The 12,144-nt window shown below is 36.4% G+C and overlaps 2 protein-coding genes across 8 annotated transcripts; one reads left to right on the top strand and one right to left on the bottom strand.

Annotated features, from left to right (window-relative positions):
• Nucleotides 1–370: 370 nt before the first annotated feature.
• LOC114173759 (5'-AMP-activated protein kinase-like protein) lies at nucleotides 371–10,268 on the top strand. 3 transcript variants are annotated; one of them, XR_003602558.2, is made up of 9 exons: nucleotides 371–993; nucleotides 1,820–1,973; nucleotides 2,327–2,522; nucleotides 2,595–2,803; nucleotides 3,453–3,598; nucleotides 3,682–3,829; nucleotides 4,386–4,454; nucleotides 4,548–4,707; nucleotides 10,026–10,268. XR_003602558.2 is itself a non-coding variant. In XM_028058343.2 (8 exons), exons 1-8 carry the CDS (start codon nucleotides 494–496, stop codon nucleotides 4,644–4,646), a joined length of 1,521 nt encoding a protein of 506 aa, XP_027914144.1. In that variant the 5' UTR covers nucleotides 371–493; the 3' UTR covers nucleotides 4,647–4,784. The 3 variants fall into 3 exon arrangements, 1 of the variants encoding a protein (XP_027914144.1); XR_003602557.2 differs by lacking the exon at nucleotides 10,026–10,268 and adding an exon at nucleotides 8,435–9,455; XM_028058343.2 differs by lacking the exon at nucleotides 10,026–10,268 and having other exon boundaries at nucleotides 4,548–4,784.
• Nucleotides 5,190–8,437, bottom strand: LOC114173761 (Regulator of chromosome condensation (RCC1) family protein). Of its 5 annotated transcripts, none has more exons than XM_028058346.2 (9): nucleotides 7,739–8,437; nucleotides 7,338–7,573; nucleotides 7,059–7,214; nucleotides 6,779–6,937; nucleotides 6,541–6,708; nucleotides 6,333–6,464; nucleotides 6,138–6,227; nucleotides 5,777–5,875; nucleotides 5,190–5,700 (listed from the first exon to the last, which is right to left on the bottom strand). In XM_028058346.2, exons 2-9 carry the CDS (start codon nucleotides 7,534–7,536, stop codon nucleotides 5,528–5,530), a joined length of 1,176 nt encoding a protein of 391 aa, XP_027914147.1. In that variant the 5' UTR covers nucleotides 7,537–7,573; nucleotides 7,739–8,437; the 3' UTR covers nucleotides 5,190–5,527. The 5 variants fall into 5 exon arrangements, with proteins under 5 accessions (XP_027914147.1, XP_027914148.1, XP_085526040.1 ...); XM_028058347.2 differs by having other exon boundaries at nucleotides 5,777–5,872; XM_085669914.1 differs by having other exon boundaries at nucleotides 7,338–7,560.
• Nucleotides 10,269–12,144: the final 1,876 nt, after the last annotated feature.

Genomic DNA, 12,144 nt, shown 5'->3' with positions numbered 1-12,144 from the left:
TGCTTAAGATAATGTGTTTTTAATTCTTATAAATTAAAGGGAAATAAGGAGATAATAATTCAAATTACGATCCAGGTTTGTGTACTTTTGCATTTTTGTTTTAATTGATTTTTTTTTCGATATATATTTTGTAATTGAGCGGCTAATAATTTAGGAAAATATTTATTAATTTCTTACTCTTATCTTAAATAAAATTAAAATTTTATTTGTTAAATTACCATATATTTGCCACTGGTTTAAACTTTTTTAATAAATTACTTTAATTAATAAATATTCAATATAAAAATAAATATTTATCCACCAGAATCCAAACAACGCCAATGGTAACAAAAAGTAATTTCTTCTTATTCCTTCAACTATGAGGCATTGTTCGTTGCTTCCTTTGCCGACTCACTCTTTCTTACACCCTTTTTTGTTTCTTCCATTTTCTTCTCGCGCGCACCACTCTTATTCTCTCTATTGCCTACTTACTGTTCGACGAAATGCTCCAAGCATGCACTTCCTCACCGCACCCTCCCTTTCCCTGTTCTCGCCTCACCTGATCCCGTCCCTTGTCGCCCCGCTCTACTTCCCCGGCTCGACCGGGCGGGCGCGCCGGTTTGAGGTGGAACCTGGTTCGGTTCTCCATTCTTCTTGGAGGGGGACCTGCTACAAGGGTTTGTGCTGGTCCTGTACTGGGTTCTTGCGGCGGTGTAAGGATTGGGGCGGAGAATTTTCCTCTCTCGAATCCGAAATTCTGGAGTTTATGCAGAGTTCCGATAAGCCCGAAGCGTTTCCCACCAAAGAGGAGTTGGTTGCTGCAGGGAGGGTGGATTTGGTTAACGCTATTGTCAACGAGGGAGGGTGGCTTGCGTTTGGGTGGGAATTGAATGGCAGGTCCAGTGGGATTGGCGGTCTTGAAGATAATTGTAGCCATGGAATTGACGGTTATGCCACTCAGGTTTCTGGGGTTTCTTCACCTTCTTCTTCTTCTTCCCAAACAGATGACTCAGTGTGAGATTCCGTTATCTTTTTTGTCTCTTGCTTTTCTTGATAACCTGTTTCACATTTTCCCGCGTGTGTATCTTTTGGAATTTCTTTTTGCTGTATGTACCTGGCTTGAAGTGCATGGGGAAGGTTTGAAGGCTGCATATGGGCCTTGGAGGGAGGCTTGAATTTGCCACCAACATTCTTGTAGGTTGGATGAAATGGAGTAGTGACATGGGTGTTGTTCTTGACAGAAAAATATAGGTGAAGCTTTAGGGGTAAATATACTGCATAGTTACAAGACTTTGGAATTGAATGTCAGGTCGTACAAAACTAACAAGAGAATGGAATAAATATAGAAGAAATGAGACTGTTGCGTTGGACTAGACATGATAGGATTAGGATGCATTGGAGAGAAAGTTGTAGTGGCAGTGGCACCTATTATGGGAAAGAAGGTAAGGGCTTTGTCTTAGGTGTTTAAGCATTTTGTTGACAAAATATGTTGAAATCCCATTGCCAATTGAGGAGAGTAAATCAAACAAAGGTTAGCCCAATTGCTAGAGGTAGAGTAGACCCAATAAAGCTACAGAAAAAAGGAGAGATTTAGAGAACATTGATTTATCAGTAGATATGAGTTGTGATAGAACATTATGGCGTGGTTTAATCGTTGTGTTTGACCACACTTAGTAGGAAAAGGCTTGGCTATTGTTGCTTAATTTAGCAAGAATGATCTAATTTATAGGTATCCACTTTTTTTTTTCCTTCCTCTATATTGTTCCTGTTGTCAAATAGATGAATCTGATGTAAGTTCAAGTGACAAGCGAGGTTTTGAGTGTTAATTTCTGGTATGCAGAGAAATTGAAGCTGACAATGAATCTGGCATTGCGGGAATATTGAATCGATTGGAGAAACAAAGAAGTAGATCTTTTGGGCTTGGCGTAGATAATATTTCTCCTGAAAATAATGAAGACGGAGATGAATGGGATCATAGAACGGCTGTGGATGCAGTAAGTAATTTTTATCCCACTTCAAATGTTGTTAGTTAGTTTTTCCAGCACTTCTTACATCATAGGCTAGTATTGTACATCATATGCTAGTATTGAGAAAATATTACATATTATGAAGTTTCGAAACATTTGAGTTATGAAATTTTCTGTTTAACATTCACACTTCCAATGTTTCTCATATTATATATTTCTACCTATCTGTTAATTTTACTGTTCAATGAACATGTGAATGAGCTGTTGCACACTGAAGCTGAGAGAATCAATTTTTGAAATATTATAGTTTTTATGCTCTTCAGTCTTCACTATGTTGAATTTTTTAAAATATTTCATTTTTTATCTCCTCTGTTTTATAGATAGCTACTGGCCTTGAAAATAATAGCAGAGCACCCTCATTTAGCCCCACAAGCAGTCATCCCAGTGGTTCTCAGATCAAACCTGATCAGCATGGGTCACAATTAGGTACTGAAAATTCAGAAAACTCAGTTAAGCCAGAGTCATGGCGGAGTTGGATTGTTCAGAGAAATGGTTTTCCAGATGCAGATTTTGAAGGTATCTTTACGTTTTCAGAACATGTCTTATTATTGTAGTGGGGATCAACTGATATCTTTGTAATTGTGTCAGATGCTGAAATTATTCCTAGTGAAACTCAGAAAGGAGGCATGAGAAGGGAGTTTTCGTCTGAACTTATAAACAATGAAACAGGATTATATTCTCTTGATGGAAATGCAAGTCACAATGACATTAAATCCCGTATCCAGCATCTGCAATCCGAGCTATCTTCTACCCTTCACTCGTTGAGGTCTAGCTCAGATAAAATTACCAAGCAGATAGTGAGTGTAACTATATCTAATACTGAATTTTTGCTGCAGTTCTCTCTCACTGAAGTTCGTTTAGCTCATAGCATGTTTTTCGCTTTGTGATAAGTTGGGACTGACTTATGATAAGAAAAAATTGCTGCCAGTTACTTTAGATACCAGAGGGGTTTTCGTGCGCAACTTGTTTTGGTTGAGAAAATCACACAAGCCAAGGGAGTTAATACTCAACAAGAATAAAAACACTATATACTATATATTGAACAATAAACCCAAGAATTTGAATGTTACTAAAATTTTGCGTTAAATCAATGTAATATATTTTATTGAAGAAGTTTAATTCTTGCTTTCCTTTTACCCGAAACCTTTTATTTATTTTTTTGGACATTTCTCTTTGTCTCTGCTCTTAGTACGGACTTAGATATATGCTGTGTGGCTGTGTGCTTTGACTGCTGTTAGCAAGGAGTTGTTCTACTTTCTTTACCGTAAGCAAAACGAAATATGTGGTAGCTAGTAGCTACTCCTACGCTAATGAAATCTCGTAGTAACTGTTCAATGTCTTAAACTTTCTGACACTGCTCTCAATTTACTGTCAAACCTTATTATGAAGGTCTCTCCTTGGGATCCTAAACTAGTCCTGATCTGCATGCTGCATTTTCTTCAATAGGTCCATAAGAGCTCTTCTGATGATCTGGCAAAGCTTTCCGATGCTTGGGAATTTCAGGAAAATGAGATCATGAATGCTCAGGACAAATTGCGTTCTATACAGGCTAAGTTGGCAGTGTTAGAAGGAAAGATGTCATTGGCAATAATGTATACCCAGACACCAGTCATTAATATGTCATATGTATAGATAGATAAATAACATATTGACAATATTGCATCTTTTCTCCCAGGGATGCACATAAGTTAGTCGAAGAAAAGCAGATGAAGATTAGTAAGGCTCAAAAGGCTTTGCACATGCTGAAGACTACTTGTGTAGTCTGGCCAAATAATGCTTCAGAAGTATTTTTAACGGGATCATTTGATGGTTGGTCCAACAAGGTCTAATCTCTTCCCAGTAACTTTATTTGTAGATATTACAGCCTGCATGCGTGTACATTTTTCTGAAAAAAAAAGTTTTTTTTAATTAAAAAAAATGTGTTTAAGTGTTTAAAAAATATAACAATAAAAAACAATGTTAGTGATTTATATCATAAAAATGCTTCACCAATAACTCAACCATTGGTGTGTATTACAACTATTCATAATGCGACCTTTCTCGAGAAGCATATTATGATTCTCACATTCTAAAAATGGGTTCCATTCCATTTTATGTTTGTCTCGGGGGTCACAACTGACCTTGTTCAAGGATAAATCACTTAAGGATTGGCGCATTCAACATGGGTTATGGATTCATAAATCACTATTTGCTAGGTCAATTGTTTGATAAAATTAGAAATCAGATTGCTTTCCTTATTGTCAATGTATTTTGCAAAATCAATTTTGACTCGGAATGATCTAATGCATGCTTAAGCATAACTATATTTTCCAGATTACTTTATTGAGCGCAATTGACTTAAATGCATAAAATATTTAATTGATAGTAATTACATTGCAGAGAAAGATGGAGAGGTTAAGTAGTGGTATATTTTCTGTGAGCTTGCAGTTGTATCCTGGAAGATACGAGGTTAGTTGTATATTATCTGCTAATGACTATTGATGTTGTGCCCAATAAGATAGATACACGTAGCAGGCATATTTTAATTGTTTTTTGTTGCAGATGAAGTTCATTGTAGATGGAGAATGGAAAATTGATCCGTTGCGTCCTATTGTAACCAACGATGGCTATGAGAATAATCTTTTTATAGTTAGTGAATGATGGAAGAGAAAGTTAGCCTAAGATAATATCTTTGGAACACAGGAGGGATGACATGCACTAGGTTAGTTACCATTTTTCCCCGATTTTTTCACTTTTGTACAAAATGTTCGGTGAGAAGTTCATTGATTCTTTTACTTAGTCCACGTACTAGTACTTTTAGTTTTAGATGTAGATATCTTGACTGATAACAACTAAACCCACTCAATCATTTTTAACATGTTCATATAATTGTGGTCGTATCAGTACGAGTAAATGGTAGTAATAATAAGGTTACATAACCACCTTGCTGTTTTAAATGTTGTTTTTGGCATACTTTCTCTTATCAATTGTAAAAGATGAGAAATGGTTCAATGCAGTGTATTTTCCATTTCTGGAAGTTAATGGTTTGAGATTTTTTCATTTCTGGAGGTTAATGCTTTGAGATCGAAATCTGGTAGATATTTATTTTTCTTTTATTTATTTATTTATTTATATATGCTTCTTCAATTGATGAGCAGTGACGACGGAACAAAACCATATTTGACATTCCTAAGTCCCAGTCAATTTGAATATATAAAAAGGGAAATAATTCCTTTCACTTTCTGTTGGAAGAATGACAGTTATTAAATGGACTAAAAAGGAGTTTTAGCAAAGTGTCCATAAATTGGAAAATCTTGAACAGCTATCATCTATTTTTTGGTAATTGAGAAGAGGATCACCCATAGTCACTTCCCTTCAAGGTTCTCAAATTTGTGAGGGTCCAGTAAAATGTTGCCTGAATCCAACATAATATTTAAGCAGAAAACTTTCTGGGAATGTTTCTTGGAATGTACCATTTCTATCACTCTCATAGGAAGTTCAGGCCAGGCCGATGGTAAATGTAAACTTCAATTGAGGAGGATTTAGGGCATGGTTACAGCAAACGTGAACCCACTTCCACAGAAAACTTTAATTGATTCAGCTTCATTCAGATCATAACCTAGATTTACTGTAACAGGACTGATTTGGTCGCGAGTATCTCCTAAACCAAGTTGACCGTGCTCACCCCAACCCCATGTCCTTATTTCGCCATTATCTGAAAATAGGAGGGAAATAAGTCAGAACTTTTATGTCATTCAAAACTCCTCAAGAACCAAAAGAGTACAGCTTGCCTGTGACAATGACAGAATGTTCGGCTCCGGTAGCAATATCAGTAATCTTCATCCCTTCAAGGCCAGGGACTTTCTCCACATTGACTTCTCTTAAATCTACTAAATATTACGCAATGACAAGACATAATATAAATATAAGCATTCTCCATGACAAGAAAAAATTCGCATCTTTCTCCCCCAAATAAATTATCTATGAATTTATGCAGGTTCATGATGATTATGACAGCGAATCGATAGTTTAAATCTAGTAATATGGAACTCGATGGCAATAAGTTACGTTCTAAATATCAGAGATGTATGCAACAAGGAAGTACAAAAATTATTATGTCTTTATTGTTCAACGTTAACTCTAATGCATTACCAGGTACATGCATGGCTTGGGGGCTTATGTTCTGAAGATCACTAAGCACTCCAAGGTGGTTTCCACCTAGCATATAAACCTCTCCCTCACCTGAGTAAAGAAATTGACAACAAAATGTACTTATTAAATAGGGAATTGATAGAAATGTGGAAATCATTAAATTTGTTGGGTATTTAATTCAATGTCAAGAAATACCAGTCATAGCTAAAGCATGGTTCCATCCAAGAGCTACTTTGATAAAATTCAATGAAGAGTTTAAGCAATGAGGAACGGGAGCATCTTCAAAGCCCTTGAAGCCTCTTCCCCAAGTATAAACGTGCCCATCAACTAAAGATATTATAGAATAATTTTAGAGAACAATTTAGTGCCACAGATATCATGAAGGGGAAAGTGGTGGTGTTACCAGATAATGCAGCACTATGATCTCCATTTGCAGCAATTCCAATGATTTCAACACCATCAAAGCCAGTAACAGCTCTAGGAACATTAACAGATTTGACCTTATCATTGCTGACACCCAGCTGACCACGCTTCCCAGAGCCAAATCCATAAACTTGATTTCCTACACAATCTGCATCACAACGCCCTTTGCTAAATAAAAGAGCAATATAACAAACACATTCTAGGCACCAATCCAATACCTTTCAACAACACAAGGGAATGGCGCATTCCACATGCAACCTGGGCAACACGCTGATCACCAAAGCATGGCAATTTTACAGGAGAACAGTGTGAGGCATAATCCCCATGCCCCAGTTGACCAAACGTGCCATCCCCACAAGTGAAGACGCACCCAGAATCTGAAAACCAACCAAGAAGAACAAATCAAAGGAAAAAAAAAAACACTTTCAACAGAAAACAAAACCAGGTAACCCCAACATTCAACAAAACCATTGAAGACACAGTCAGAAGAGTGCAAACCTGAAACAAAACCTGAGTGGCTCCACCCAGCAGCGACATGGGTTATGAAGTATCCATCCAATGACGTTACACCCTTGGGAACCAAAGCGTTACTCACAACCTCTCCATGGCCTAGTTGCCCAGAATTGCCCCTACCCCATGAAAATACCTTCCCAGCTACAAATTATCATCATCATCATCATTAGTTTAACATAACCTTAACATGAAGAAAGATTACAAATTAATTGGAAGAGAAAAAGAAGAGAAAAAAGACAGATGAAGAACGCTGTTATACCATACCAGAGGTCAAGGCTATGACATGAGCGCCGCCACATGCAAGGGAGGAGATGGAAGAGAGAGAGGGTTGGTGAAGGAGTTGAGGGAAGAGCTCATCCTTAACAATCTTTGTTCCTAACTGACCCTCGGTTCCAGCACCCCAACTCCACACAACTTGTTCTCTTTTTTCATCTTTTTTCTCTGTTTTTTCGGATTCTTCCATCACCGCTTCATGTCTCTCCCCTGTCTTCCCAGTATCACTGTTACCCCCATCAATCACGATTCACACTTTCTTTGTAATATTTATATTTAGTTTGTTCTTTTACTTTAAATTAATTTTATATTTTATATTTTATACCAAGCACGAAGGACACCGACCCGACTTTTTCTAAAACAAACTAAACCCTAATTAAGATTAGAACTACCTGCAGCTCTTCTTCCTTATCACCGCAGACCACAACGCCTCCAACAGTCAGGGCCGCCACTGCACGTCCCACCGCCGGCGAGAGACGACGCTGACGCCGACGGTCACCCCCGGAGCATCACCGCCGAGAACCAAGTTTCCCGAATTGTTCCCTCTTGTTTTTTCTATCACGCACACGTGGAGTCAGGGTTTTCTCCTTCACTCTCATCCGCGGCAGCCCTTGCCCTCTACATAACCAGCGCCGCCGCTACCCCCTGGCCGACCTTTCTTTGTTCTTCTCGCGCGAGCCACACCGGGTCCTGGAAGCCACGGCACCGAGCCCCACTGTCGCGCTACCAACCATGATCGAAGCCGCCGTTGATCTGCTCATTCGAACTCCGACTCGCCGGTGGCACTCTCTGCTTTGATTGGACGTGTGTGATTTGGGAATATGAGACGCGAGTGTTTGGTGTTGGAATGGGGGTTCCGTTCGGTGAATGGGGGTCTCTGTTTTTTATTTTTGATTTTTACGCAGGTGTAAGATGAAGATGATGGTGGTGCGTGAATGAGCTGCACTGGCCGAGAATAAGTAAATGGAGGTGTTGGAAAATGAGATCATTGTTCCTGAATTTTTTGTGTGTTTTTTTTTTTCAGATATAATGGATTGAATGGCTGGGTACGGTGGGTTGGGTTCTGTATTTTTCCATGTTTTTTGCAGGTGGAAGATGAAGGTGAAAGCACCGGAAGGCTAACTGGTGATGGAGAAGTTTTTGTTGTGTGATCTATGTATGATGATTGATGGTTGAGGGAATGATGTATTTGGGTTTCTGTTTCTTGGGACGAAAAAACTGAAGAAGAAAGGGTTGGCGTGAGAAGGTGAGGCCGTGAGGATTGAGGGAGAGGGTGGTTTTCGGTTGTGCCACCATGATGGGTGAAGATCGTTAAGCACTTGACCAACAACAGGACATGTGATTATTCGAATCAAGAGCCAATCAGTTAAACACAGATAAATGCAGCAAACACAGTGTATCATGTTCGTTTATGACATTCAAGTTGAAGATGAAACACAAAGCTTAACACACATACATCATGCTCACTCAAACAAACAAACATTGAAAGTCCAGAACTTACCTCTTGGAGCTCTCTCTGTGCTGGTGGTCTTGAGTTCCCTTACTCCTGTTCTGTTGTTGTAATCTTTTTCCTCCTCACTTTTTTCTCTTTTTTTTTTTTTTATCCTGGTTCTGTTGTTGATCTTTTTCCCCCTCTATTATCTTTTGTTATTTTTATTCGATGAGGATGAATGATCGCAAAATGGAGAGGTCATTGGGATTTTTTTGTTGCTGGAAAAATTTGTGAGGTTTGAATGTGAATATCCCTTGGATGGAGATGAAGGTTGAGAGAATAGAAAATCACTTGCGAGATGAGTGGTAGCCGATATGCTTTTCTGTAAAAATTGGAAGAAGAGAAAAGGTGATTATGGAGATAGTGGATGTGTGTAATGGGGTCAAGAGTTGCGTGTGATCCCTGCTCTGGGAACAGGTGACCCCAAATGGGATGAAGTTTCCTGCCATTCAATTCTTTCAACATTGCAAGCAATTCCACTCTCATGCAAAAATGTATGGCAGTCTAAGCCTAAGCCTAAGCCTAAGCTTACTACAACAACCTAATCTTTAGTTTTAAAGGTCTCACTCACCAATGTTTAACAAATCCATTAAGTAAATCATCCCAAATCATCTATATTTGCGGGGATGAAGATATAGGTTTTGTTCTCATCTAGGTGATTTCTGTGCACGAGTGATGGGAAGCGTAGAAAATTTTTGAGTTCCTCTTTGTTGATTTAAAAGCAATTTTTTTTATTGATTTAAAAGCAAAGAAAAGTGACGATTTGAGGGATTGGGATGTACTCTCATCTCTCTATCATGAAGAGATTAGAGAGTGATCGAGGTTTTTTTATGTAATTACCCTTATTATTTTATTTGAAATAAATTAAGTATGGTGTTGTCTTCTGGAATTGAAATGAAGAGAACAATGCAGATTCTTGATGCATGAATAAGATAGATTCCTGATGCATGAACAGTATAGATTCCTGAGGACATTTTGATCGTTGAGTGTCTTCAATGAAGCATTCAATTATCATTAATAAGTTGGAATGCAATTGGTGTGTTGTATTAGCTGGGAAGAACTGAGTGTGCACTTCAGTTGTAGGAGGTGACGGGAGCTTCTTCCCTACCATTGTAATGCACTTTTCCTTTCTTTGTTTTCATTTGAATACCATTGTCATGCATTTTCCTTTCTTTCTCTTCGTTTAGAAAACTCTGCTGGACTTGCTACCTTTCCACCACTACGGTTTGTTGAGAAGAGACATGGTGGCGAGCACGATAGAGGTTGGCGACTCGCCGGATAGGTCATGGTGCGGCGGAGTTGACATGGTCTGCTGGAATGGGATGTATTTTTTTGTTGTTTTCGCAGACAAGTATGGAACCTGTTAAGTTATTTTGGAACCGATTCCAAAACTCTTTGAACTCTATTTAACTGATTGTTTGTTTTTGGAACCTGATCCATTTCACTTTCCATGCATGCATGAACGCCTTATAACAGGCGAGGAATCCCATCATTGATATCATCTACCATTGACCCATACGGAAAATTTTTCGATCCAGTAAACGAAAATGACTCTTGTTGATGTTTATCGAAGTCATCATCATCACAAAGCACATTTGAATTGTTATCTATACTAATGATAGCACATTTGAATTGCTGATAACCCATTCCAGCTTCACTATTAGCATGACCATTACCATGCCTCGAGCTTCCACTGAGTGCATTATCCATAGCTAAAGTTAAAAATACCATTCATTGCATTTATGTGATAGGAACTGATACGCGTTTTGGTTGGTGAAGGGCTTCATAGCAGCGAGAATGGTGTGGTTGGAAATGTTTTTTTTACATTAAAATATTAAATTTTTTAAATCAAATAAATTTTTGTTATTCTTTCAATTAATAAATATTTAAAATATTTTTATTTATGATAATAATATATGAGAAACTAATAACAACTTATCTAAATATCATTTTATTATACTTTTTTAACACCAAGGACAATTAGGTCACTTTACATTTTCATCTATTAAATTTATTTTTTTTTTAGTCACATCGATCAAATTTTTCACAAACTTTTACAAGAATTACTCTCAAATTTACTCTAATATCACCCCCAAATTCTTAAAAAAGAACAATATAAATATCATCTTCTAATCAAGCTAAATGAATCATCTCCCTCTCCCTCAAATCATCACCCACAAAAGAACATACCCATAAACTCAAATCAGATATCTACCTCTTAAATCACTTCAAATTCATTGAAACCTCTTAAATCACTTCAAATTCATTGAAACTATGTGAATACTTGCTCTCAATCGTTCATTAACAGTAAATACGACGAAAAAAATGCACATTTACATTTAGAGTTGTGATGTGAGTGGCTTAATAAGTATAATACTTATTATTAATAATAATAATAATAATAATAATAATAATAATAATAATAATAATAATAATACAATAATCAAATATAAAGCATTCTAACATAATATTATTGAATAATAATACATTATTTATTTTATTATAATATAATATTTAAATTAAAATTATTTTTAACCATTGACATTGTATTTTAAATTAAATTCAATTAATAAAAAAATAAAAATTTATTTTATAATAATTTAAACTATAAGGACAAAATTGTAATTTAAATTTGAATCTATTAAAACATTCTTTTCATATTTATCATATCCATTAAATTATTTACAAAATTTTATCAACTTTATCTTTAAATCTCTTTACGTATTTCTTTAAACAAACAACACCACAATTAGGGATGACAACGGGAGACAAGGATAGTGTCTATCTGTAACCCGATCCGTGACAAAAAAAAATTCACTCGTTACTCACGCGGGTATCTGTTTAAAAAAATACCTGAAGGTGTCTTAAAATATGTGGGTACCCGTGGATACCCGCAAATATTAAAAAAAAATTAAATATTTAAAATTAAATTTAAATAAAAGTACAAAAAAATGTAAAATAAAATATAAATTATATTAAATTTAAATTTAAATTTAATTTAATCTAATAAAATATAAATTTAATTTAATTTTCACTAAGTTTAACTTAATAAAACATAATTTTAATTTTAATTTTTTACGGAAAACGGGTACCCGTAAGTATGGATAATATGATAATCGCACCTGGTATGTTTATAAGCGGTTATTAAAATATCCGCTACCTACAAGTACCAACTATCCATCACATATTTTATATACGGATATCTAACGTGTATTTTTGTCATCCCTAATCACAATCTTTCATCCATTCTTTTAAATTTATCTACTCACTCTTTCAAATTCATTTTTCAATCCAAATACACTCTGA

The sequence above is a fragment of the Vigna unguiculata genome, chromosome 2 (genome assembly GCF_037176805.1).
Source record: "Vigna unguiculata cultivar grain cowpea cultivar isolate G323 ecotype 2 chromosome 2, ASM3717680v1, whole genome shotgun sequence".
Lineage (NCBI taxonomy): Eukaryota > Viridiplantae > Streptophyta > Magnoliopsida > Fabales > Fabaceae > Vigna > Vigna unguiculata.
Note: the sequence above shows the minus strand (reverse complement) of the source record. Positions and strands in the feature narration are given on the sequence as shown.